We start from the raw sequence: 26,530 nt of genomic DNA on the forward strand, positions 1-26,530 counted from the left end.
ATTAATCTTTCAATTTTTTTCCCCACCAAATATTAGCCCAATATTTTTATTTTGCTGCCTTTATATTGAGCTATAGACTTTATTCTAAAAGAACATTGAAGTTTTTTTTTAATTTTTTAAATATTTTAATCGGTAGACGTCTTGGACTTTCGTAGTTATTGCACATCATTTTCACATCACATTTTGCAGGTGCGTTCAAACGGACATTTGTCAGTCCCTCAAATGTTCTCACGAGGGCAGTGTTGTGACATTGTCGTTTGGACTGCTCAGCATAATGAAGTTGTGTGCTTTCTTTGCGTGCGTGTGTGTGAGTGTATGTGTGTTTTAGTGTTAGTCAAGGATGATGTGTGTGGAACTTTTTTTTTTTTTTGTAACTTAAACTTTCAAGTGAGGGTTCCCGTTTGTCTGAGAGCCTGCCCAACACATGCGATCATTTAAGTTCCAATATTGTGTGTGTGTGTGTATGTATGTGTGTGCACTTGCGCATGTGAGAGCTGTGTGGGGGGTTCAGGAGTATGGATTATTTGCTATTCAAGGAGCCCAGCCAAGCGTGAGGCAGAGGAGAGAAAAGGATCATTGTTGTGGTCCAGATGAGTGTCAGAGGTGCCTGGCGGAATAGATTCACTCATGAGGCTTTTTTTTTTTTTGAAATAACAAAAACACTTGCAACAACTGCCAGACACCCATCAGATGTGGACCATTTTAGAACTTCATATCATATCATATTAGTGACGCACTGTCGAGGCATTATCGCTAACTTGCTAACGTGAGCCATGCTAGTACTGCTCAGTGGAAAATCAGTATTGAATGTAATAATAATGATAATAATAATAATAATAATAATCAATCTTTATTTGACTGGGATAATGCAGTCAAACATAGATACAAGCTTGCAGCTGATGGGATGTATAGTGAGGTTATAGCTAATACTAATTCTTATCTCCGGCCCTCATTTGCGCTCTTCCACAACATTGGAGTACAATATAAGACATCAAATATACATCGGTGTATACTTTTCCGGGGAAATGTTATAAACTCAAACAACACAACACCAAAAATCCGTTTTTAATTTAAAATATGTCATGTAAATGTTTCCTCCTTCAGATGGTTGAAGTTTGTCCACGGAGGGCAATTAAAATGGTGAGGAGTGGAAAACTCATTTACCATCGATTCAAAACAATGACCCGAGACGAATAAATAGCCTCAGATGCTCTGCCAGTGTTTCGCTCTCCAATTGCCTGTGAACTCATCGCTGTTCCTTATTTGATTCATCCGAAAAAAACAAACAAACATCTGGTTCATCTCTGTCGAATATTTTCAGACATCCCGTCATCACCGCCGCTCATTTCTGCAGAAATTGACTCCGTTTTCCTCTCACGCAAACGAAAGCATATAAATTCCCTGCCACTCGTAGGATGGGAAAGAATTATAGGCTGGCACTTTGCGGTGGCGAACCCTCACTCGAAGGGTCCCTTGAGACTTGGTTTGATGTCTCTACCCCCCCCTCCCCTCCTGAACACCACTTACGGACTTACTGGGTGTGCTTGTATAATTAGATTTATGGCTCTCCATCTGGTAGTTTTGTTGTTAGTGCCCCAGAAGCTTTTAGTTAAGGTATAATAAATAACATCATGTCGCATCATTTGTCTTGGCTGGTCAACCAAAATTATAAACGACTAACTGAGGAAGACAGAACTCGAAACTAAATTCCGCAAGTAAGTCTTTTCTTCAAAGGGGAACTGCACAAACAGTTCTCGGTTGAGCTCCACCCCAAGACTTTTATATCTGGATCTCACTTTCCTTTTTCTGGTAAATGGGTGGGATTGCGGATCCTGTCCCTCGGGGGAAGAGTACAAGTGCATGAATGGCTGCATTTTTTTTTTTTTTTTTTTCAAACAATGAGACCTCCCTCGCTTTCAGAGAATGACTTTTCCATACTGTTAGTGACGCAACACAAATCTTTGGGACTTGACCGGGGGGGGGGGGAAATGCCAGGAATGTAGTGGGTACCTGTTGGAAGATGCTATAAATAGCTCATCTGAGTTGCATAACCATGCTTTATGATACTTTAACATAAATAAAGACCATTAAGCTGTCGAGTACACGCCGGGAGCTGTCGGAACAGACACACTCCTTCTCGTGCGAGGTTAAAGTATAAACAAGAGCACATCAATTTTGGAGGAAATTACGAGGACGTCCGTTAAGTTGCGTCAAGTTGATTTTCGAGAGGCTCGTCGAGTGCGACGCGGGCCCGAGCGATCGCTTTACCTCACTCATTTTCCCGACGAATCGCTTAGCTTGAGAGCTCGTGAAAGTAACGTAAACCAGAGCTTGAGCTGGTATGAGAGACATTTCAAATAAGAGGAGAACGGATGTGCGTTTCATTGCCTAGTGCCTTTTGAAAACAGACCTACTACGCTCTGACGAAACAATCCATCAGACAAGAACCAAACGAGGAATGTTGACCCAGTCATTGTTGTCTGGCCGAATCGAGTTTTTTGCTGTTTGAGAATTCCACATCAACGGATTTCATGCTGTCATCTTTCGCTTCCTTTAGGATGTTTCCTGCCCTCTGCAAGGACCTCATTTTGCCTTATTGAGGCTGGAAAGCAGGTTTTGAGACACCAGGGGAAATCTGCTTTGCCTCCGCTCCCCTCACAGCTCATTATAGTGTGAACTAATTGCACGCTAACTTTAGCGAAGCGCTAGCCTACTTCCATCAGTCTGCTGTCTGTAAAGTAGGGTGGGATAGCTCGAGCCGACGGTGAACATCCCGGCTCCTTTAAGAACGTTAATAGACTTGCCATTCCTTTTTTTGAAGTATTTCAAAAGAATTGAATTTATTAATAATGTGAAGAAACATGAAGATGGGAAATAATTGCACGTTCTGGAGGTCTAGCTAAACCTCCTCCCACTTTAGATACAGCAAGTGACATGTTTGCTATACATACTGTATCATGGTCCAGTAATTATCTATCTTATCATATTTAAATATAATCAATTCTTTAATTAATTATTTATAATTCACTAACCGGAATGAGACGAGCCTTTGACACTGGCCATGTGAACGTGATATTTTTATTATGTGGCTAGCATACAGTGTAATGCATAATTGCCGTTAAAATGTCGTGGGAAATCAAAAGGTTGAAAGGTTGACTGATTAGAAAAAAGGTCGACATTGTAATGAGGTCATCGCCAGATTTTCAGTAACAGACACTGGCAATTATTTAGTTGGTAATCATGCAAAAAGTTATGTTGGACCATATGATGCAAATGTATGGCCTACGGTAAATACTATCCAACACGTGACTTGACTGCTACAGAAGAACACCGCTTCATCTAACATGTCAGACGTCGCTCTATATTTAACATCCGAGTTGTCTGCCATGCGTATGAAAGCGCTACTCTTTTTCCCACTCGATCAGCACATATCGTATAATAGGGCGGCTACACGGGCAACGGCCAGAGATGGCATTACACACCCTCTTTGGCATTTCCTGCTTTCCTCATGACCTCATGTGCTAATGTCCATTAATCCTGGCAAACTCTCGACAGCCCATTCTGTCTCAGGGTACGCTATCACAAAGGCTCTCCCACGCGCGGGCGCGCGCACGCACACACTCAGTCAGCAGACCGTGACTCCCAGCATTTCCCAGCTGATGGCGGAGATAAGCGTTCTCATGAGCGGAGTGCATGGATGTCTCCAGTATGCGGCCATATAGCTTGGCCCAGGGGAAAACCGTCGAACAATGTAATGCTGATGGCAATCTCTTGAAAATTGCTGTCAGAATGTCTGGAACAGCGTGCTAATGTAAACAAATGTACACATTATCCTGACAGGTTTTTGACCTGCAGGCGTTTTGTTTTTTTTCTCACTGGCTGTCTAGTAATTAAAGATCAATGTAAACTTGTAGGTGAAGTGCAAAAACGACAAAAGCAATCTGGACAAAATTTCATCGAGGTTGGTGATGATCTGGATGAATGTGCGGATGCAAGAAGTGTTTGAGGTTCACCAGGAAATCAATGGAACTATTTATAACTTCTGTCTGTTTGTCACACTCCATGAACCAGGAAGTAGATAACTAATAATTAGTGCTGTCAAGCGACTCAAATTTTAAAACTAATTAATCGCAACATTTTCCATAATTGATCGCGATTAATCGTATTTTTCAACTACAATTTTTTGCGAAGCTTGAAAACGATAATTACTTGAGTAAAAGCTTGGAATTCATGTGGAAAAAAAATAAAAGGATATTTCGATTCAAAGACTGTTCTAATAGATTTATTTTATCCTTGAATAAGATTATTTTCCTGTAAAATACTACAGTTGAACGATACACCAAAGATGTACAACTAATAAATGAATATTTGAATTGTGCAAGTGTGCAAATTATTTTGGATTTCTCCAATGAGCTGTCGAGCAATTGTTTATAGTAAAACTCGGTAAAAATCAGTGACTCTCCTCTAAGTCCGGCTAAACAGTGAGCAAAGCTCAGCTGCTAGAGGAAGTAAATAAAACTGAGTTAACTGAGTTATTTTTTTTTTTTAGTGCATTATAAAATTAAAGTTAATCTCCATAGTTAAAGCTTTAACTTTGACAGCCCTACTAATAATCAGACAAATTTTCCACTTTTGTTGATCGTATGGCCTTGGTGGAGGTCTGCCTGCATTGCTTAACTACAACAACTCGAATAGTGTCTAAGAAATTTAAACTGAACCAAAATCATAAAGTTCATAATTCAAGTTAGCATTTTACAACTCTTCCCCAGATGGACTAACCTATAAAGCATTCAAGATTATAGAAGTGTTCAGTTTGTGCTGTGAAAATTATCTTGTTGACACCTGGAGATCCATGACCATAAATGTTTGACTTAAACTCCAAACTATTTGGACTATGAGACTTGTCCGTTCACGTTGAAGCGGGGGTGAAAAAAAAAACAAAAAAAAAAAAACGATTATAACCGTCGCCGACGTCTTTCACTGGAAGCCGAGACGCTGACATGCCGAGAGGTCAGCAATGTTAATAGACAGCTTCGGCATTGTTTGTCTGTTCGCTTGCTACCTGAGGCCAAATGCTTATCACTGCCAGGATTTTTGTGGTTTCAGTTGACAATGAAGTCATCCAGCGTTGGGAAAGCCGATATTGTATGCAAAAGCCTTCAAGGCCCAGGCAGCCGAATGGAGCGCCAAATCGGCGGCGTTATTGTTCACGACAAAGTATACTGGGACCTATAAGTCAAAATCACATTGAAATTAACAATACAGTCACAAGACAAAGGGACGCACACATTTCCTTGGACCGCAGTATGTGTATCAGATATTTCTCAGCGGAATAAGATTACATTCCATATGGGGGAAAAAAAAATACAGGGCCGAGCAAGGAGGGGCCGGGATGTGAATAATAGGCCTGTTGCCTGAGGTTCCTCATCGTGACCCAATTTCCAGTCTGGGGATACAAACAAATCCAGCACCTCTGTTTTTGCGTCCCAATGATGAGCTTTTAATTCAGACAAGCACGAACATCGATTTTGGGTTACAACTAGCCCATGTAACTGTAGCCAATAGCCCAGTTATCTTAGCTTAGGCGCTAACAGCCGGGGAGATGGCTAACCTGGCTTCCCCCGAACGTAATAAAACCTGATTGCCAGTCAATACATTGATTATTTATGACTCGTCCCGACTGACATGAAACACGATACTGATCTTAAAATTAATAATTCACTGTGAGCCAGATGTGTATTTGGCTGCTAATGCGCGCGTTATAAATCAATGCCAGTTGAATGGCTGTTTTTTTTGCCCGCATCACATCACAGTATGTTTATTTTTATTTTATTTTTTAAATCTCGTGAGAACATAACTGGAGACTAAACAACCTCTAGGAGTACGCTGTAACTTTAAACCTCCAACAGAACAAACATCTCCCATCCTGTTCTGTCAGATGTTAGATCGGTGAGATTTACTGTCATTTTTTTTTTTTTTTTTTTTTTTAAACATAGGTGTGCTTACAGGCAGAGGGACTTTCATACTACATGAATTATGATCATTTCTGTTAAGCACACGTCAAACACCTGCTAGACTCAGTCGCTCTTTTAATGAGGCTCTTCTTTAGAATGAATGCATTAATTCCACAGTCTTAATCCATGTGATGACAGCGACTGTTATTCTGAGAGGGCTATTTTGCAGGTGACCCAATGACGGGATTTGGCCTTCTGGGTTTGGAATTGGGCCTGTTGTTGCTGTTGAGAGATGTGATATCTGCTTGTTTTACAAATCCTTGCTTGAGGCAGGACGCTGAACCGTTTCTACCCGCAGGAGGAGGGCACCGGGGGATGCGGGGGGGGTTCGCGACCTTTCACCTTCGGCTGGTCGCCTTCCCTGCTGGCATGTCACATGTCAGGGCCGAGGCGTGACGGAACTGACAATAGGGGGAGAAATCGAGGCGACACTAAGTGGGAAGGGCCACTGGGCCTTATTAATGTTTTATTTTTTACATTTTCATATCCATCAAGTTTTGTAATACTATATCGTGAAAGAAAAATACTGACGAGAAAAGTTATGAGGAAAAACTCTACTTCTGCAAATAAATTGTACTTCCACAAGCATAACTGTTAAGAAACATACAGTGAAGAAGTCACCATACGTTTATATAGTAGTTTAACAAACTATGACGCACTTATAATACGACAACTTTTTTTTTCCTGTGATATTGTGGCGGTATTTTCATCGTGTTACTATTTTTGTTTCTTTTCCGTTGTAACCCTTTTATTACAGCGAGTCCAAATGGAATTAGTGGTCACGCATGACTGATAAGCTGCAGCCCATCCATCATCTCCTGCGCCTTACGCCGCACAGCTGAGTGGTTTTTCCTGCTGGCCGCACAGGAAAGGGAAATGAGTGGTCCCGACACGAGCTGGCCGTCTCGCTTTACGCTTGTTCATTGATACTTGTTATGTGATAAATCCCTCCATGAAGGTGCGCTATTCAACTCGCTGAATAGAGTGCCTGTGGAGGATCAGCACTTGCGCCCGGCTGTTAAATCTTTTAAATGAAGCGCAACTGGAAGATGACGTAAACGTTTCTGCGGCCCCGCGATTTCGACGTCAACGTTTCATGACGCTTCTTGGCGGGTTTGATGGTCCTCTGAGCGTGTGTTGGGTTTCTTTGCAAAAAGTTCTCCTGAGTATTCTGAGCAAATATTATTACAAGAAACAATACTTTAGTTTTTTTGGTTTGTTTTGGGGCTTCCTTAAAGCGAAAGGAGGACGTGAGTATGCCGTGAAGCAATTCAGGACATTCATATTTTTTTTTGTGTGTGCCAGGGTTGCTCCCATCCTCCTCAAAGTTGCTTAGTGCCAGTAAAACGATACAGACGCCCCCAGGCCATGACACAAGTCCAATTCAACTACTTGTAAGTCAATGTTTCATCAAAGGTGTTGTGAAATTTTTTTATGAAGGTCGAATTCTTGCCCGGTGCTGCTTTAAGTATGCTAATGTTACGGTATTTACCAGAACAGAACAACCCCAGGACTCTTCTAGTTCCGGTATTTGTTATTGGGAAGAAGTAATTGGTTGAGAACCAATCTGGTAGGGATTATGTTTGATCCGGAATGGTTTACTGTACTCACTAATGGCGTAGTGGTTCACCTGCCTGACTTCAGGTTCAGTTCAGAGAGTGAATTTGAGTTTCTTTCTGTGTATGCGCCCAGCAATCGACAACCAGTCCAGGGTCCAGTCTGCCTTTTGCTGGAATAGGCTCCAGCTCAACCGTGACCCGAAGAGGTTAAGCGATAGCAAAAGATGGTTGGATGGATGGTTTCACTTTAACGACATTGCATTTTGAATGAAAATCCGACTTAGTCCCAATAATCCGTTTTGGTTGATTCATTTTGTTGCCTTGATGGATAAGCACATGCTCTGCTGCTTCCTGTTATAATCCAGACAAATTCACAGTGCTTGTGTTGTGTGGCCAGACATGATGGATATCGCCATGTGTTTCCTGTTGTAGTCAGGTGTGTGTGTGTGTATTTTTTTCATTTATGGTGGGTAGTTGGTCTCCCTTCAGGTCCAACCCACATTTCCACGTCTGAGACTGGCAGCAGCAGACGGACACGCTCAGACATGCTCTGTCCTGCAGTGATATTTTTGTATTAGAGAACCAACAAGAGATTCTTCCCTTTTTAATGCTGAATAATAGTCACCCCCCCTCTTTTGGGATTTATTGTGGATCAACATGCACCGATAACAACAAAAATCAATGATACTGGATTGAATCATTCAGAAAAAAGCAAACTGTCGTTCATACAGAGTCGATCTGGAAACAACTGACCCGGCCTACTTACCTTGAGGCTAAATACAGACAACCTACATAAACAAACCAACACATGCACACACGCACACACACTCAAAATTAACCAAGCACTACTTTTGGGGGCCATGAAGGAAGCTTCCACGGTGCCATGAGAGGCACTAGCAACCAGCTAGCTTGTGAGCTAAAAGGCTTCCAGAGCTCCTCTTGACCAGTGTTTTTCTATAGCATTGACCTTTTTTAAAACGATGCCATGATAGTGCACTCTAAAAACAGTTGGGTTACAAATAACACCATTTTTGATCAAAAATGGACCGAACCATAATTGGGTCAATTTGACCTACGTTCTTGCGTTGTTATGTACAAAACAGCCCAATTTTAGGGGTTGTTTTGTCCTAAACTACCAATTTTTGGGGTTGTTTTTGCAGAAAAAAACCCAGGAAGTTTAATCAAATTAACCCAAGTAGTGGATCGGTCCATTTTTTTACCCCAAATTGTGTTATATTTAACCCAAGTATTTTTAGAGTGTGGTGACATTAAAAGTACATTAAATTGGGTAAGTCCCTACCGAAGGCTCAGGAACCAAATACACGGAAATAGCGGCGGCATTACCGACTTGATTTGACCTGTCAAAGTAAGACAGCAGCTTAGTTGATGCATGCCTGTTTAAAACACATGCACACGCACACACACACACACACACACACACTATTTGTTGACTATGCCCCATGTGTCACAACAGATCTTGCGCATCTGCCGACAAATGCGTGTCAGCGAGGAAGCGCATTCCTGCCATCTCACCTGTAAACTGTGATTTGGCCGCAGTTTTCCTCTATACTTGATTTGCTGCAAAAACACGTTTCGTGTAATTATAAGCTTTGAGAGGACAGACGGGAGGGAAAGTTTGTCCCCGTTTGGCTTCCAGATGATGATCTTGGAAAATATGTAAACATGTTTTTGAAAGAGGACCACGCAATAGATCAGATCCCTGCATGTGAAATGATCGTTATTGTGACACGCGATCTGAATTGTACAAGAAGAAACTTTATTGTTAACACTTTAAGAGGAGCCTGTGTATAATACTGCACATGATTGGTCCGTGCACATGGCCGACCCCACCAGGCCCAATCCTGCCTGGAGATTGTAGCTGCATAAACGGAAGGCTAAGGAGCCAAGAGGTCATTGGTAGGGTGAAACCGAAATAACTGACAGAAGCAGGCCAGTTGCAGAGAGCATGTGAAGAAGCCGAATTTAAACTGCGACGTATCACGGCGCACCTCTGCCACTGTGCTGCAAACCGCGACGAAGGTCCCACTGCAATGTCAAAATAGCAAAAATGTACGAATTCTTGTTCGTCCCTTTCGAGTGTAAGGGCTCCTTTGTTGGGACCTGAAATCTGGGATGTCATCAGATATGATTTAGAAAGATTAAAGTCTGTCAAAGGGGGATTTGGCGGGAGATTATACCTTCATTTAAATTTCAACGGCTCTGCTGGTAATTATATGATACGTTGATGACTGGCCCATTTGTACAGGTTCTCTCAAAGAACAAGCGTTTTTATATCTAAGGTCAAACACGATCTGCTCCGGAATGTTTGTCAACCTCTGAATTGTTCTGATCTTGGTTTGCATCATTAATCCCTTCCGAAAAGTCTCACTAAAACTCAATATATGAAAACGGAAGCAATTTTTTTTCCAAAGAAAATAATCTAAATTCAATTAATACGTTCCAAACGTCCCAAACTTTTTTTTTTTACTTAAAGCCTAATCCCTGTCAGAACGAAAATGTAGCGAACAAACATTTTGACTTTATGTTTTCCCCAAATTTAGATGGAACTGGAAATTGTACGTCATCAAGTGCGTTTGACTTTCGAGCTTCCCCTGTACAAGTTCTAAGACTTGTGTTTTAGGGTTAAGCTACACATAGGCTTAACTTGTGAAGCTAAGCCTCTGCGTAGCTTCTATGCTAATGCGAAAGCAACTCGCACTTGAAGCCAGAATGTGTTGCAATGTGGGGGCCCCCCGCTTGGTCCCTAGCGCGCCCTCCCCGAGACCTCATATATGCTCTTTCCTCTCTGCTGTTGTTATGTCTACAGTCTCCATGAATACGGCGCTCTATTCCCGGTCGCGCATTCATTTCAATGTACGTGAGAAAGGCGGAGGGTCATAATGACCAGTATAAAAAGCAGTGGCAAGCAAGTTGGCAAACATTTCAATGTTATTTAGCTGCCCTATTAAATTAGAGAGCAGGCAGGCGGGCTATGTGATCCGAAGTGGCTCAAATAACTGTTTTCGAGGCTCCGGTGGCAAAGGTTTACTTTTGGCTGCTTTTCTCCCCGCAGCTGGCTGCGTGGGCTGTGCAGCTGTGTTTGAACGTTGGCACGTTGAACTACTACGCGTGGCCCACTGCCGACAGTGCGCATGTTGTACGTACGACAGGGTGCTCCACAAGTGGCTCCTTGTTATATGCCGTCTTAGATAGTATTTTCGCTTGGTATATTTGGGTGCTTCTTAGGAGCAGGCAAATTTAAAATAAAATAAAAAATACATTTAAAATGTAGAAAGAAAAAAATGTAATCATTCATATCAACAACAATAGTGCCTTTTCTATAAATCTCTGCAAAGGTTTCCATTTTCACTGGATCACTTTTACAACATTGAAAAACACTCCATTAGGGTGACCAGCCATTCCTGCCGTCTATCCATATGGTCCCTGGGGGCTACCTAGTGCCCGTGGGCCTCATGTTGGTGACCCCTGCTTGTGAAGCATTTTTTTTCCGCAAAATGTTTGGCGAAAAAAACCCCCGCAAAAAAACAGAGAAAAAGCAAAACAACGTTTTTAGAGGCGTATTTTTACGGGTGTTTTGGTCTGTAGCATCAAACCACGTAAAAACACATCACATTGTTATTTTTTGAGAGGCTGTAACGGACTCATATGCTTTTTCTTATTTTATAGCCAACTTAATAAGTCTTCTTTTCATTTTTCCGTGTAGCAATTCCCCCTAAGCTTGCTTGCTTTCAGTGAGTCAGCCTAACTATGTGTCGGTTGCCCCCTGCGCAGACAGGTCAGCTTTGGGCTTTGGTCTTCAGCGTCTTTGTGGTCTTGTCAGTATGTGCGTGGCTTGGCGAGGGGCGGCGGCCTCGCCCTAACAACAAACAGAAAAGTAATTTATCTCCCCGCCATTGAAAAAAGAGAAGCCCCCCTCCGCCAGCTTCCCTTAACCGCCCCACCACCAACTCCCCTTTATCCAAGTCTCCCACACAGCAGCTGTTCCTCTCACTTTCCGCACTCCCTCTATCCCGACCCCCCCCCCGCACCAGCCGCACTATGATGCCTTTGTTTTATTGTTCGGCAGCGTTTCGGCGGCCCCCTCTCGTCTGGAGCCGGACAGGGGTCCGACTCCCTCAGATCGCGGATGCTCGGCTGCAAGCGTCAGATTCGGAGCGGCGGTGGGCTTGGAAATGAGCTTTTCGCAAGGCGTTACTTTTTGGCTAGCCTTACAGCCGAGCTAGCTCTTAACAGCTGTTTATCTGGCGCGATGCTCTCTGTGCAGAGGTTGCACGTATTTATGATTTGTACTCGCACAGTTCCACAAGTGCAGTCCATTTTAGGCAATTAAGTGTATTAAAACAGTGCTTGTATAAAACTTTGACCGTGCAATTTTTTTTAAGACATTATGGTTCTAAACGGGAAGTCGACCCCCAAATTTTCTTGACAAGAAAATGTTCTATGCGCCTTAACTAGCCTAAACACAGCATTCTGATTAATATTGTGTTTGTGGAATATTTAAGGCTGTCAAGAAAATTTTGGGGATTGACTTTCCCTTTAAATCACTCACATCGCTTTGGCTTTGTTCAACATTGCTGAAACTTAAAATTGCAATCATTGCTGAATTATGATTTTTTTTTTTCCTGTATGTATCAGCTCCAGCCCACATGTTTTTTTTTTTTTTTTTTAACGATTTGCTTGCCTAAAAAACAAACCGGAACCAAAAATATGAAGTCAGCTGCTGTCAGATCTGTTATCTTGCTTCCAATTTGTCTATAACAACACTAAATGCCAGATTTCATTTCGTGCTGCCAGATTTGGTGGCTCTTTCCAAATGATGCGGATTTCAGCTCATATTTGCGGCTCTGTAGTTACACATTTGAAGCTGTGGGCTGCTGTGTAAAAATAAATAGCACGCTGGTTTCCTGCACCTCCTTTACGCTTTCCCAACTCTGCGACGTCAACGTCTCGCCTGCGGACATGTTGGGACGATAACAATCAGAGCTGTTTACCCTTCAGGGCCACTTTTCCTCATCGGAAATAACTCGGAGTAAATGGACAGAGAGAAGAGGGACAGCGCAAACTGGAATAGAGATAACCACTTCATGGGGATTTGGCGCCATATAAATAAATGCCTATTTTTGTTTTCGGAACTTTTCTGTTATTTCCGCAGCATTGCTCCATGTGACTTTGAGTTTGGTGTGACTCACTGTCAGAGGTGGCAAAGGTACCCGCACTTTGTATTGAAGTAAAGTAGTCCACTTCTTTATAAAAAAAAAAAAAAAAAAAAGCTAAAAAAAATGCAAGTGTTGATTCTACTCCTGTCCTTATTTTGTTTCATTTTTATTGGATTTATTTTTATATTCGTCAAATGCGTTCCATGTCCCCTGGTTCACATTCCTCCGCGTCATTGCTGTCCATTCCTTCCTGACTCGGTTTCAAATTTAGCGGGTAAAAAGTATGAAGTTAAAAAGCACAGAAAACGAAATAATTGATTTTTCAGCACGGTTACTTCCCACCGCTGCTGACTGCGCCATTAGTCTTGTTAGTTGAAAGCCTTCCGGGCCATCAAGGTTAAAGGCTTGTCCAGGTCTTTTGTATTAAAGCTGACATGAAACAGGCGGCATGTAACAAGCTGTCATCTCGAACACTCAGCAAAATGCCAGACTGTGCCAGGACCCCCGACGTGGGTGTGTGTGTGTGTGTGTGTGTGCGTGTGCGTGCGCGTCTCCGAGAAAGAATGTCTAACAGGTGGTATCAGCTTTTGGAGTTTGCCACTCAGAATTTGAACAAAAGCCGTGGATATTTTTGAATGCCGGCTTGTGTCTGTCGTACTCTTTGTGTGTTATATGTACGTGCGTGTGTGTCAGTGTGTGGTCAGCTCCGGACTGGCCATTGTGCCCTTGGCCCTCAACAGATGTGGTCTGAACAATGAGCTGGGTAAATAAAAGGAAGTGGTTTATAAATAGCCCCTTATGTCTGCATGAGTGGAGTTCTACTGCAATGCGTGTGTGCGCGCGCGCGCGTGTTCCTGTTTGTAATGACCGAATTGTACTGCAGAAAGTTGCTCTGTATTGAGATGGCGCGGTTGCAGTGTGTTTGAATGTCAAACAAAGTTTTCCATTTTTTAGCATTTGCAATAATATGTTAGCTTTGTTGTGATTGCTTTCACATAGCACGGCATGTTGTGAAATGCGCTTCACCTCAAGTCGACGCCCAATTAACCCTTTCATGCACAGCGGTCACTACAGTGGACAGTGATTTAAAAGTTGCTTTCGCCTGTATTAATTCATCCCAAAATATATATTTATATTTTAAACACTTACATCAAATCGTGATTAACGCATGAAAGGGTTCAAATATTTTCAAAAATTTAGATGAACTAATATAGGCGAAAGCAACTTTTAAATAGCTGTCCACTGTAGTGACCGCTGTGCATGAAAGGGTTAATTCCATTGCTAACCATAACGGCAGCACCTACCGAGTCACGTAAACGGCCCACACGTGTCTCATTCTAGAGAATAACAGGCCAATGTTCACATTATCCATCAAGGCCTGTCAGAGCAGTGAAGCTTCAAGTCTCAAATTCAATAATAACAAAAAAAAAAAAACCCCACAGGGGAACAATTGTGAATTTAAAGGCACCTTTTTCCTTTTCTATCACATGCATTCCTGGAGCCAGGCCAAGTGGACTAATGCACGTATTCTCGAATAAACATGTTGACCTGCGCTCACGAGTGTGCATGCTGTCTGAACGAGCACATAGTGCCGCTTCTCCTTTCTTGAGTGATGTTTTATATTTCAAGCCGGGATCTCTCTCGGGCATGCGTCCTAGATTCTGGGTTCTGTTACAGCTCCATGGGGACGTGTGTCCACATGCAATGTGTGTGCTTGTGTGTCGCAGGATTGGGGTCCGGTTCAGGCCGGGCCGAGGCTGCTGGGTGTTGTCAGTGCGGCCGCTGACGGCCTGTATGAACAGCACACTTCTTCTGAAATCCAAGCCGGTTAGAGAAGTGGGCAGTTATCTTAATGGCAGATAACGGCACAAAGAAAGTACAGATAGGAATTACTCAAATAGCTTCAGCCCGATGAGCGGTGTACACTGTGTGCGTGCGTGTACGTACATGTGCGTGTGTGTAAATTAATTAGAAATATATATTTCAAAAAGAAACACGGTTTATGTTGAAGAATAAGTACATTTCCAAGTGACCCTCAAACCTCTACCGTGTCTGCATTTAAAAACAGCTTGCTGTTCTGATCACCATCAATAACATCATGAACGCAGCCGGGCTGACGTTTGTGTTTGTCACCTGGGAGATTATCGTCCTGTTTGTGTCTGTCGAGCGTCAAAAGTGCCGTGTCAGCGTGTCTGCGGGTAAGGACGGCTTTATGGGGCCCATCTTCTCTTTGGGTCACATGTGGGATGAGTTAGGACTCGTTGCTAACGTGCGCATGCAGCGTACACGCAGTGGTGAAAAACTGTCTTGTTTAATCTTTATTTTTAATCCTAAATTGTGGTGCACTTTTAAAAATATGTTGTAAATAACTTTACATAATTACTGATAATTATTATATTTTTGCCTATTTATTTTATTACAATTGTTGGTCTAACAATCGCTTAATTACTGTAAGCAATTAGCATATAGTGGAAATGGTCAGGTAAATTCGTGAAAGGTAAAAATTCGTAAAAAGGGTCGTTCTTAACTCGGGCTTCCACCATACATTTAAATATGTTGCTTTGGACAATTGTGTGCTTCCAATTTGTGGGAACAATTTGTGAGGCCCTTCCTTCCACTGTACACAAAACAAAGTCCTTAAAAGCTTCTTACTTGTTTTGGACCAAGTTCACCTTGAGGAATTTCTTTCCGAGATCAGAGTAGATTTTTTTTTCTTTGGGGTAGTCGAGTTTTAAAGGGCTCAATGAAGATTTGCCAAGCCTTAGTTGAGGGCTCACCTCTAATTTTGGGCTCGCTGGCAACAAAACCCACCACTTACCTTATTATGTCGGGGGAGACGAATCTCGGCGGTGAGTCGGGACTGATTGGCGGATAGCACGGAGGCTGAGAAAAGAGGACGGCGAATGAAAGAAAGGGATTGGAAAAGGGCAAAATAGGGGGAGCATTACGAGGAGACAGAAGTCTGACGGGGGGAGTTGGTGTTCCAGAGAGCAGCCATTTTCCTTTGCTACTGTAAATAATAGCCCCCGCTTGAGTTGGACGGCCTTCACGGCTCCTTTTGTGCGCCGTGACATCTTAGGTTCCCTAAAGAGAGAGAGCGGGGCTGGAGCTTGGCATGGGAACCGCAGAGTCTTAGCGCCATATCAATATGAGGGAACGTAAGCCTCCGCGGGTCAAAGGGAAGCTGCCAACACACACTCCTGCCTCTTTATCCCGCTAAAACCCACACAGGCAGGAGAGAAACTAATAATCACAAAGCTGCACTCACCCGTGGCGTTATTGAATTCAAGTTCCAACCGTTCTGCCATCAAATTTGTTCTCCGATCCTTCTTATGTACTCTTTCAAAAAAAAAAAAAAAGATTGTGGTATTCAACGATCTCAATACAGTGTAACCTCCGAGGGTGAAAACAATTCATTCCGGGGTCATGGTGGGGTTTTTTTTTCTATACGCTTTTACGATAGGAATAATAAGTTCAAACAGTCGAGCTATTAACTGGAAAGATGAAGTCGTTGTAAGTAAAATGAAGTGCCATACAACTGTCAAAATAATGTAACCTCTGTTAATATAACCATGTAAAAACCAATTCAAAAAGTGGAAACTTTCCTGACAACTGTTCCATCATGCACAAACCTGTCACTTTTACTGAGGGGAAAAAAAAAAGTAACAATGATGTAGACATCATTTACAAAGAGGTTGACAAATATCAAACAAGCTGCTTTAACTGCGCTAGTCGTGTCCAACTCAACCAAAATAGTCAGCCTCCGAAATGAGTCCAAAGCCCTTCAGAGAAGACCTCCAAGTCGCACGACGACTGCTTCAATTCGTGGCTTTTGATGGAATAGCATCCCAGAGTGAATTAGTCTTAAAATCATAGGTTGTAGTTCGTTGTTGGCAGCTATAGAACATACAGAGGAAGTTGAAAATGATTTTTTTTTAGCTGGTGAGGTTTTAAAGAGCGTCGCTGACACTTGCTTCCCTGCTATGGTGAGTCCATGTGTTTAGTATTAAGGTGAAAAGCGTGACGTGAGTCAAGAATAACAAGGAGGCTGCAGTTAAACCGTCCAACATGCTCTGATCAGACGTAGGCAACAGAGTGGGCCTTACACACTGTACTGTGCCCACCACCTCTCTTTACAGTGCTTCGAATATTGATTTAGTCAGCTGTTGAATTTTGAATTTGGAAATTTACTCACAAACAAAGAAATAAACTCAATTTTTTTCTGCTCATAGAATATCAGTCAGATTGCTTAAGATTGCTACCCCTTGTTGGTAAGCGCAGCTATGAGAATGTTTCTTGAAAACGATCCCCAGGTTTGCACCCAGCTCGGGGGGGATTTTGGCTCACCCGTCTTTACCGAAACTTCCTAAATCCTTCCAGGTCCTCGAATGCCGCTTGGTAACTCGAAGTTTCAGCTCCCTCCCAAGTTCTCTATGGGGGAGTCTGGAGAGTTTTGGGTCATGTCATGCTGGAACACCGGTCATCTCTGTTCTTGCTGAGGAAAGGAGGTTTGTTCGGTGAAGTCTCCCGGGTACCCTTTGCAGAAAAACAGCCTTGAGGTGCACTTGAACTGACAGACATTCTATAGAGTCTTGTATGAGGTCAGTCAGCCTGTGAGATCATGTTGTGTCATTCGACACAGTCCCTACAAACCAAAGGTTGTTTTGCGGTTTATTACTTTACTCCTGACTTTTGAAAGGTGGCCGCAGTACAAACGACAGTCACAAGGATCACACCAAACGAGTCAAACAGCAAAGATACCGTCAACATTTCCTGTAGCGGTCATCATATGTCCGCAGGAAGTCCGGGAAGACGTGAGACACCATCGCTGAAATCAGTATCGGTGACGAGGCCGCCACATGAGCGTGATTCACCTGCCGAATGATCGCGCATCCTGTTTGATAGCTTCATCTGTAAACAACTAAATGAGACATGCAGGAAATAGGGTGGAGCAGCGGGGTGATTGCTCTTCCTGTTGTTTGCAAAAACAGTTTGCTCCATGCTTGAAAGATTCATTGCTTGAAAGCAGATTCAAAATCAGGATCGGGTGATCACTTTACATTTTATGTGTCAACAAACAACTCTTCTCACTCACATTCACACCGATGGACAATTTAACGTCTTTCAAGAACCTTGTTTTGGAACTAAGGGAAGACGAAGGTGCAGAGACGAGATTCAACCCTGAATCCGAGGAGTCACTTGATTTGAAGCTCTGCGCTCCGGGAATTTTTAGTGCTGCCTTCAAGAGGTCTTGCCGCAGCGAACGTATCAAAGGTCAAAGTGTGACCCCATCTGTAGTTGCGCAGCGAACACACGTGTGCTTGCGTCTTTACTGGAAGGGACGGAGTAAATGTTGAGAGAAGCTTTATCCGTGTCCGGAAGCTTTGCGTTGGGCGGGCAGGAACAGCAGCCACCGGCTGCCAATGAGGGAGGGGGCTTTCCTCCATCCTGCTTAGTTAGGAACGCAGAACAATGACCAGATGACTATCCCTTGCAAACACTTGATCACAGGTCAGGTTGCATGTGCACCTTGGAGCTCACATCTTTGACCTTAATAAGGACCAGGGCTAAGCAGCCGAATCTCAGCATTTGAGGTGAAAGTAACGCCATTGGTTGTTTCCTTTCTTTGTGGGCCAATATCTCGTGGAACCTTGAGTTTGCTGATTCCAACCTCTACGTAGTCGGCAATCAAGAGCGGATCTCTGCGCTCAAGTCAGAAATCACTTTGGCAGCATGCCCTCCTTTCCTTTCCTCTTCCACATGACTTGGAGTCATAAATCTAGATCACCCTCATCACATTTTGGGTCAGCTGCCCGCCGCAGTCCTGGCTGCTCGCCGCTTCTTTGCAGCCATCCCCCAACCGCACAATTGCAGGGAGGAGAGTGCGAAGGCCAGTTGGGAAGATGAAGTGAGAGGAGCCAGTCTTGCAGCAATAATTGGTCAGGAAGTGTGCTGCTCAGATACGGGAGCTGCTCTCGCCCAGTCTCCCCGCCCGCCTCCTCCTCCCAGTCAGTGGGCAGTCGGTTTGGTTGCTTCCATCTGATACATCCCCCCCCCCACACCCATCTCCTTGGCTGTCTCACTTTCTCCCAGTGTTTCTCACTGTCAGAGCCGACCTCACACAGGTGTGGAGCACAGATTGGATCGCCTGTTTATTTTTTCCAAACGAGACCGCTTCAAACCCTCGGACATGGGATTAACGTGTGATGGGATGCTAGGGTACCGGCGTCCGAGGCAAAGCTAGTCCTGGGAATGTTCACCCGGAGGTGAGTGACAGCTTGTCATTGTCTTTGTGTTTGATTGTGGGCTAACAGCACTGTGAGTAGTGTCCAAGTGCAAAACAACAAAATGAGTTCATTTAGTCAAGTCCAAGTATGATTTTAGTTGGCTGATTCCACCAAAGCCACTTGCACTGCAAACTGTCATTTTAGCTGAAATGCGACCTCTGCCTGCTTGTTAAATTTGAGAGCTGGCCAAATAACACTGTCTTTAACCCTTTGTATTCTCATTGGCCTAAATGGCCTAAATGGCCAATGAGGTAGTTTTACTTTAATATTTTGTCTTTAAGATACTCGGCACATCTTTCAAAGAATTGTCTTTGTTTGAAACTCAGTGAATGTGCTTTTCTATCCTTACCTGAAGCACTTTAAAGTAAAACTTGCAATTCTCAATTTGAGTGCACACACGTCCCAATTTATGTGAACTGGGGCAGCGAGCAAATGGGACACACACCAAGGGGACGGGTTTATTGTGGCCGACGGTGGTTTATGGCACATGGCTAATTAGAACATTGCATCCGGCCACTTAGATATTGTTGGCATGAAAGTAACTTTTCGAAGAAGTAAATGGAACATTTTCACAGTAATTCAGTCAGAGATCATATGACCTTGGACATTGAAATTAGATTATTTTCCAGAAAATTGCACAGGATAAACTCTATTTTCCCACAATCATTTGCCGGTATGAGAAAGTTGTTGGTTATTATTTTCTTGACGGTTCAAAACAAATATGCAACAAATCTTTTTTAATTATACGTATGTACACTCCGTTAACTGTCTCCATCATGAGTGACGTTGTTATAGCATGAACACGTATTTTGGTACATGTCACGTTTCCCCTTGATGGCAAAAAGTCCCTCATTCCCTGCCTTTACTGGACTCCTTTTCCTGGAGCGGGACCCTCGTCCTGTATTTTTAATCTTGGGCCAAACACAGCTTCCTCCACATATCCGCCACTGTACACCCTCAATAACTCACAAGCACTCAAACACACACATGCACATACCCTAACACACGGTACCCAAGAACATAAATCCAAATGGTGTGAAGTCTTTTTACTCTTTCTCATCTCCGGAAAAGTTGAACACTAACATCTCCCATCATTATTGCCTTTCCCAGTTTGAGCTCCAGTAAAGCCGTGGTGCCGCCACTGTTAGTTAGTATCACTATACTGTCGTGTGTTTAGTCCACCAGGATGGTCCCTCTGTTTGCTGGACGTTCCTCTCACTTCTCTTTGAACTGAAAAGTCTTGGAGGAGGACGGCAAGACTCCCAAATTCCCAATTTTGTCTTGGCGCCGCAAGCAGACAGCCTTGGGGTAGACCATCCGGGAATCTGGAATCCCCGTAAAATCTGGGAAAGCGAAACCCACACATCACTCGGGCATTTCCTGAATTCCTGGACCGAACAACTAAACGAAGTCCTTATTCATTCATGAATAGGTAGATGTATCAAGTTTTCTAATGTCAACTTAATGATTTCAAACAGAGCGTGTGAGATTGAGAGAGCTTGGTAATGGTCGTCCAGTGTCCACGTTTTAGGGAGTTGAGTGGGCGAAGACTAGAGCGTTTGAATTCAAGTTGGTGACAACAAAGATCCCTGTGAATTTTGTGCGTATGGAATGAAAACGATGTGTGTCTGCAGATGATCCATCTGGCATGTGACAAGCGCAGCGAGGGTCTCCAAGGGAAGGGGGGGAAACTGTATATGAATGACCTCCCCAACCTCCGCCACCCGCAAACTCGTGTCATTAGTCACAGTCTCGCTCATTCTTTGCATCCGTTCTTCTCCCACTTTCATGTGGCCCATTCCGACTTGTGTACGTCGTACGCTTGTGTGCCTTCGTTTTATGTCTCGTCACACACTCTTAAGCGTTTGCAAGAGGCCGTTCTCTTTCGGGCTCGAGTTTACGATGCTGTCCAAAAGCAAATACCGCATGTGTGTGTGCGCCAGTAAATGTTGAATGAGCCGTGTGTGTGAGCGCTTTACCGCTGGGCCGGCGTGATGAGGAATGAAAAAGTTTATTGGCAACAAGCGTTTGCTATCCTCACACCATGACACTTTGCGTTGGGGATGAACGCTAGCGGTCGCCATAGTGACCCTGCTAGAACGACCGTGTAGCCAAAAGAGCCTGAGACTCAGTTAAGGCAGTTTTTTTCTTCTAAGGATTTAATTAAAGTTTGTTTTAAAGCACTCGGTCTTTGGGTAAAATTGAGGAAATTGATTAATTTGTCTGGCCGTGTTTACGTGTTGCGAAGCTGTGAACCAAAGTGCCTCTCAGGTCGACATACTTCAGGGAGCACATACGGGCCATCAGATAAGGCAGACCGCCGCTGCAATTCTCTGTCATCAGCTGGTCGCGCTTGACTGAAGCGAAGCGTTCGGACTGTCGCCGCCGTGTATGTTTACCAAAGTTAGAGGTGCTCATTACGCTTGGAGGCGGCGTTTGGATTGGGGGTGAAGCTTTAAGGCTTTCGTGGGTCAGCGGAGCCTCAGGCCATTAAGCAGGGGTCGCGCTTCTTGGGGTCCAGAGAATGGTCGAGGGGGGCTTGATTATTGTATTGCTAGTGAGCTGGGGGGTGGCCCCATGCTGCTGGGACTCTCAGTCCTACCGTCTGTCCTCGTCAACACTTTAGCCTGAGACTATTCTTCCCCTTAAAGGGACACATAAGCTTCTTTGCCTCGCCGATCGTGCGGCTGTTGTCCAACTATTGCTGCCCATTGCGGCACTAGCTAGCTAGACAGCTAGCTAGGCTTCTAGCATACCGAATTTTGACCCTGATATGTGCCAAATAGGGGTCCACTGCACTCAGGTGTCTCTCGAAGTTCCCGTTAATCAGAGATGGGAAATCCATCAGAGATGGGAAACTCAGGGAGCTCGTTTACCTGCCAGAAGCACCTGTGGCTGAAGCCAAACTATGGCAGGGTTTGTACTTCCTGGACCTGAATTTCCCATCTCTGCCGTTAATCCTTTTTAATACTTATTGACCAGGTTTTACACCTGTGTTATATGATGCAACACATCTTACTATTAGCTTGCGCTAGCGCTTTTCTCTGGTACCAAGAAAAGTTGAAGAAAGATGCTGTAAATTGTCATAACATCAACTGGCTGCCAACCAATTCGTGGTGTACCTCTCCTCTCACGCAAAGTCAGCTCGGCTGGGCTCCAGTCCACCTGTGACCCTAGTGAGGTCAAAGGTATCGAAAACGGGAGAAATAGGATGGTTCCAAAAACGTTTGGAAAAGGTTTGAGACTGTTGTGGATGCCGGTCATTTCTTCCCCCCACCCCTTCGCCCTAACATTTCATGTACATGATGCGTCTGGGCCTCCCGCGTCTTTTCTTACACTTCATTGTCCTGTTTGAGTTTTCTCTGATCTCGCGCACAATGCTGCCCCCGGCCTTGGAACGAGGAGCTTTTGTTTGAGCCGGACTATTGATCAAGCGCTCCCACACACAGACAGACACGCACCGTGTGTGTTTGTGATCCCTCCCAAGCAGTTCCAGTCGGATTGTACATGAAGCCTTGGACGTTGAGAGAAAAGATGAAGAGACCGGAGAGAACTTAATGGAGAACTCCTTGTCATTTGTGGCTTGGGAGTGCTGGGTGGGGAGGAGTCAGGGGGAGGGGAATGAGCCAGCAGGGAAGGAGCAGAGGCCATTCACATACACACACTCGCATTGAAAGCCACTCGGGAACACTTTTAGACACACTCATGCGTGCGGTGGATGTGTTGCCACAGGAGGGAAGGATGAAGAGCGGTGCGAGGAAGGGATCCCCCTCGGAACTGCACTGAACTGAACCAAAGGACACAGTAGCAAGTCTCCGCGTGCGTATGAGTGCAAGTGAGCGGAGCACATTTCCAGGAGTGGACCGCACACTTTTGCTCCCGGGAGAAGGGATTCAACATGAAAGGAAGACCGAGGGTCGTATGAGGGAATCTGCGTCTTGGACTATGTGATGCAGTGGGGAAATCCTTCACTTTGTCACTTTTAGAACTTTGACTTGCCACCATGCCGACTGGTAAGCGCACAAACACTCCATGCATGCGTTTTGTAGAAAAAGTTGTCTTCAAACGACACGGTGGCAAAAAAGACTCTCTGCAGTGTTCTAACATTGTGTGTTCTAACACGATTAGTGTGTGATGGTGCCGTGTTGCTCGTTGGTGGCGTGTGCGTGTGATAGTTGGTCCTCAGTTTGACAGCTGCGTGTGAAGTGGCTCCGCAGCGGCCGGCCTGTTGTATGAACACCATTTGTCATTTGTACCTTTCTGGATTGAGATTACTGATGATGGCGTTTGAATACATTTGCGGTGCCCACATGGTGTCTGTTTCATCAAAGGTTTGAGCCACGTCATTTGAAAGAGTTAATCGTTTCATTCGATTAATCGAGTCTGATTGTTTTGTTGAGTAGCTTTTATGGTACACCAAAGTTGGAGGATGCAACGGTGGGATACATTGTGGCCTTCTGCAGCCATGAAATTCTAGTGTTTTTTTAAAGTGATAATTGTGCAGCCAGTGTATTTTAAATTATTTTTGCTTCAATACTTCTGATGATTTTTTACGGACAAAACACGACTGTTTAATCACGCTTTCTAGTTGTTTGTTTTTACCGATATTATTTGGGGAATACTAGACTAGTAATCCATAATGTAGCTGCAGTCAGTTAATTTTTGATGGATGGAAGTCTAATTTGTATGATTTATGAAGTGTGCTTCAGATTTCTAAACTATTGAGAGAGAGCAGACAACTCCAGAAAAGATGTTAAGGCAGTATTACAAAAACCAATTAGTGTGCTCAAAAATCATCTAAACTTTCATGCCCTGCAATGAGTTTGTAAACGGGGGTTATATTTAAAAGACTGCCTGTAAATGTTAAATAAGGATATAAGTGGCACTTTGTTGAAGTGATTGCGGGAAAATGTTGGCTTGAGCCAGTGTAACATAGCATATTCTCCAGCCTATTTTTACACAGTATAGCAACAACAACCACAAATTGCTCTATATGGGGGGTCAATAGGGGGGCCTGGTCCTTTTATGTGCGTGGAAGAAAGGCTCACCGTCTCACGCTTTGAAACATCGTGAATTTGATTGAGGTGACTGCAGACCTAAATCATCTTTTTTTTTTTTTCCCAATATAGTAATCAAAAGCATGACAACAGTTTTATGAGTTTAACAGTTTACAGCTCTGAAAGCCAATGCAGGCCCCAGCTTCCTCTCGCTGGGAGTGTTGGGATGCCATTCTGCAGCCTGTGACCCAAATTAGAGCCTTAAGGGTAGCCCAGTTGGGGAAGGGAGGGGAGGGGGGTACAAATGGCAAAGCAAGTAAGGAGGGGGGGGTATAATTACTGTTTAGGACAAACTATTTGGTTCTGAGGTTATGGAGACAATGGCGAGCTCTCTGTCCATGCCTCTCTCCCACCCAGTCATCCTTTGGATGCACCCCCCCCCCCCCCCCCCACTGCATGAGTGGGTGAAGAAGGGTCAAAACAGAGGGCACGTCTCTTTTGGAATCATTTGTTCTGATCAATAAGCATTCTTTTAAGTGTGTGGAAAATGTCAGCAGTGAGGTATTTCACCGGGCTGAAATCCAATCAGGTCAGAGAATGAGACCAGGGTCGCACGGGTGGCCAGCCCTAAAAATAGGCGGTGTAAGTTTGCGCCGGGATGTTTTCCCACCGGGGCGAGACGCTGCAGATTTCAACCTGCATATCAAAAACAGAAGTGAAACTTGTTGGAAGACAGTGCAAGTTGATGAGGGAATTTATGAGTCATTGTGCACGTTGACCTTCATCATTCACTGCCAGGAAATGAAAAACAAAAACACTTACTTTCAGCCAATTATCTGTAGAAGCTGTGTGTGTGTGAACCAATTTTGGCGAGGCAGTTAAAAAGGCAGCTATTGAGTCACACATTAGTTGTTAATTATGTTTTCTTTTCCCTGTAACTTTATATTGTAGTGGAACCTCGGTTTTCGTGATTACCCTCTTCCCGGAAAGTCTGAAAATGAAAGTGCTCGGGTGGCGGCAGTTGAGAACCACCGTTATAGGAAATGATACAATCCAAATAATATGTTCCAGACCACCAAAAGTACAAACAAAAAATACATTTTACAGTTTGACCTACAAAATATGAATGACAATGATATCAAACCTGGCCAGTGCAGTGTTATCCAGTGAGAAATTTCAACCCCATCCTCCACAAAAAACAAAAAAAAACAAAACAAAACGTGTAACGGATTGCCTAGTCAGCACAGGTCTTTGTTGAGACAGATGATACGTTTGGCCATGTGGCAAACCCCGCCTCCTGACTACAATCCCACCCTTGGCCTCTCCCACCTCTGCCCTCTCCCCTCTGGAAGGCCTCAGCGCTGCTGTGAAATCCTGAGTGACACTGAAAGGTCCTTAGCGTCACTTGCCATCAAGTCTGCATCTCCATCACATGGGGGTTGTGCTCGTCCTGCTGATGACATCAAATTTGGACTTTGGAGAGTTTCAGAGCGACAAACGGATGGATTCAAATTGCTGGACGGTCGCGGGTGGGAGAAAGGAAACATGGCAGGGCAAAAAAAGCAAAGGGAGTGGGTGGCGTTTGACCTTATGTCCTCCCCTTACGTCTTCTCTTCCTACTTTCATTCTTCGGGGGCCTCCTCCTTTCCCTCTTGCACATATTCAGCATTTTTGCAATATTACAATATATTTTCTCATGTGTAATATTTAGACCGTGAGCTCAGTTGGCCTAGAAAAGAGAATAGTGACCGCCGTGGTTGAATTAAACATCTGTGGAATGCACACAGCATGAAGTTAGCGCCACGGTTTGTTAGCATGAAGTAATTGGGTTTTAATGCATTCAAGTTCTTCCGACACCAGTCTGTCATCCACTTTTTTTTTTTTTTTAAAGTGCTTGTCCTCATTAGGCGGCTGGAATACATCCCGGCAGCTCTTTGTTCTTCCACCTTCTCTCCGTGATGTGTGTGCACTAATGGCCGACAACAAGGCGCTCTAAATTGACCACGCTAGCTGCTAGTCACTTCTGGCTAATGACAACACACTCTAAATTGACCACGCACCAACTGTCACGTCAGACCCCACCCGCCCTTCCGCCTTCTTTGCATGACATGCGCGCACTCACAGGTGACAACAAGGCACTCTAAAGTGTAGGCGTAGCTATCTAGCTAACTGCACATCGCTTTTGCGTCGGATAAAAGCTGTTACGAAGAAAGGCACTGGAAGTTCTTGTATCGCGGGGGAGGGCGAACTCTTCCCGGCCTCCGAAGTGCGTCACGTGGCGCCATTTTAGCCACGCCCCCCAAATAATCCAAAAGACTAACGCTATATCTCCACAGTTGAGAACTACATAGTTCTCAGTCTTTGCACGTTTTCAGGAACTATATTCAAACTTTTACTGTATGTATATAAAACAAATCTCTGAATTCACTTTAAAACGTTGCAAGAAATGTGATAGTTTGATGAAAATATGACCGATTTCCATCATTTCCCAAAGGG

General features: G+C 44.0%; 1 protein-coding gene across 5 annotated transcripts in view; it reads left to right on the top strand.

Moving 5' to 3' along the window:
• LOC147128235 (pleckstrin homology domain-containing family G member 1) overlaps positions 1-26,530 on the top strand; it is a 59,668-nt gene that overhangs the window by 9,257 nt on the left and 23,881 nt on the right. The window contains exon 1 of one of the 5 annotated variants that reach the window (XM_086018852.1): positions 18,724-19,016. The exons of 3 other annotated variants lie outside the window; for them this stretch is intronic. Coding sequence is in view for 1 of the 2 variants with exons in the window: in XM_086018848.1 (XP_085874974.1) it covers positions 23,041-23,050 (10 nt within the window). In the remaining variant the exon portion in view is untranslated. Of the gene's footprint in view, positions 1-18,723; positions 19,017-22,683; positions 23,051-26,530 lie in introns of those variants that run through there. One more of the 5 variants, XM_086018848.1, reaches the window with a different exon arrangement.

This window comes from Filicampus tigris, chromosome 20 (assembly GCF_054856515.1).
Source record: "Filicampus tigris isolate MCC_2025a chromosome 20, RoL_Ftig_1.0, whole genome shotgun sequence".
Classification (NCBI taxonomy): Eukaryota; Metazoa; Chordata; class Actinopteri; order Syngnathiformes; family Syngnathidae; genus Filicampus; species Filicampus tigris.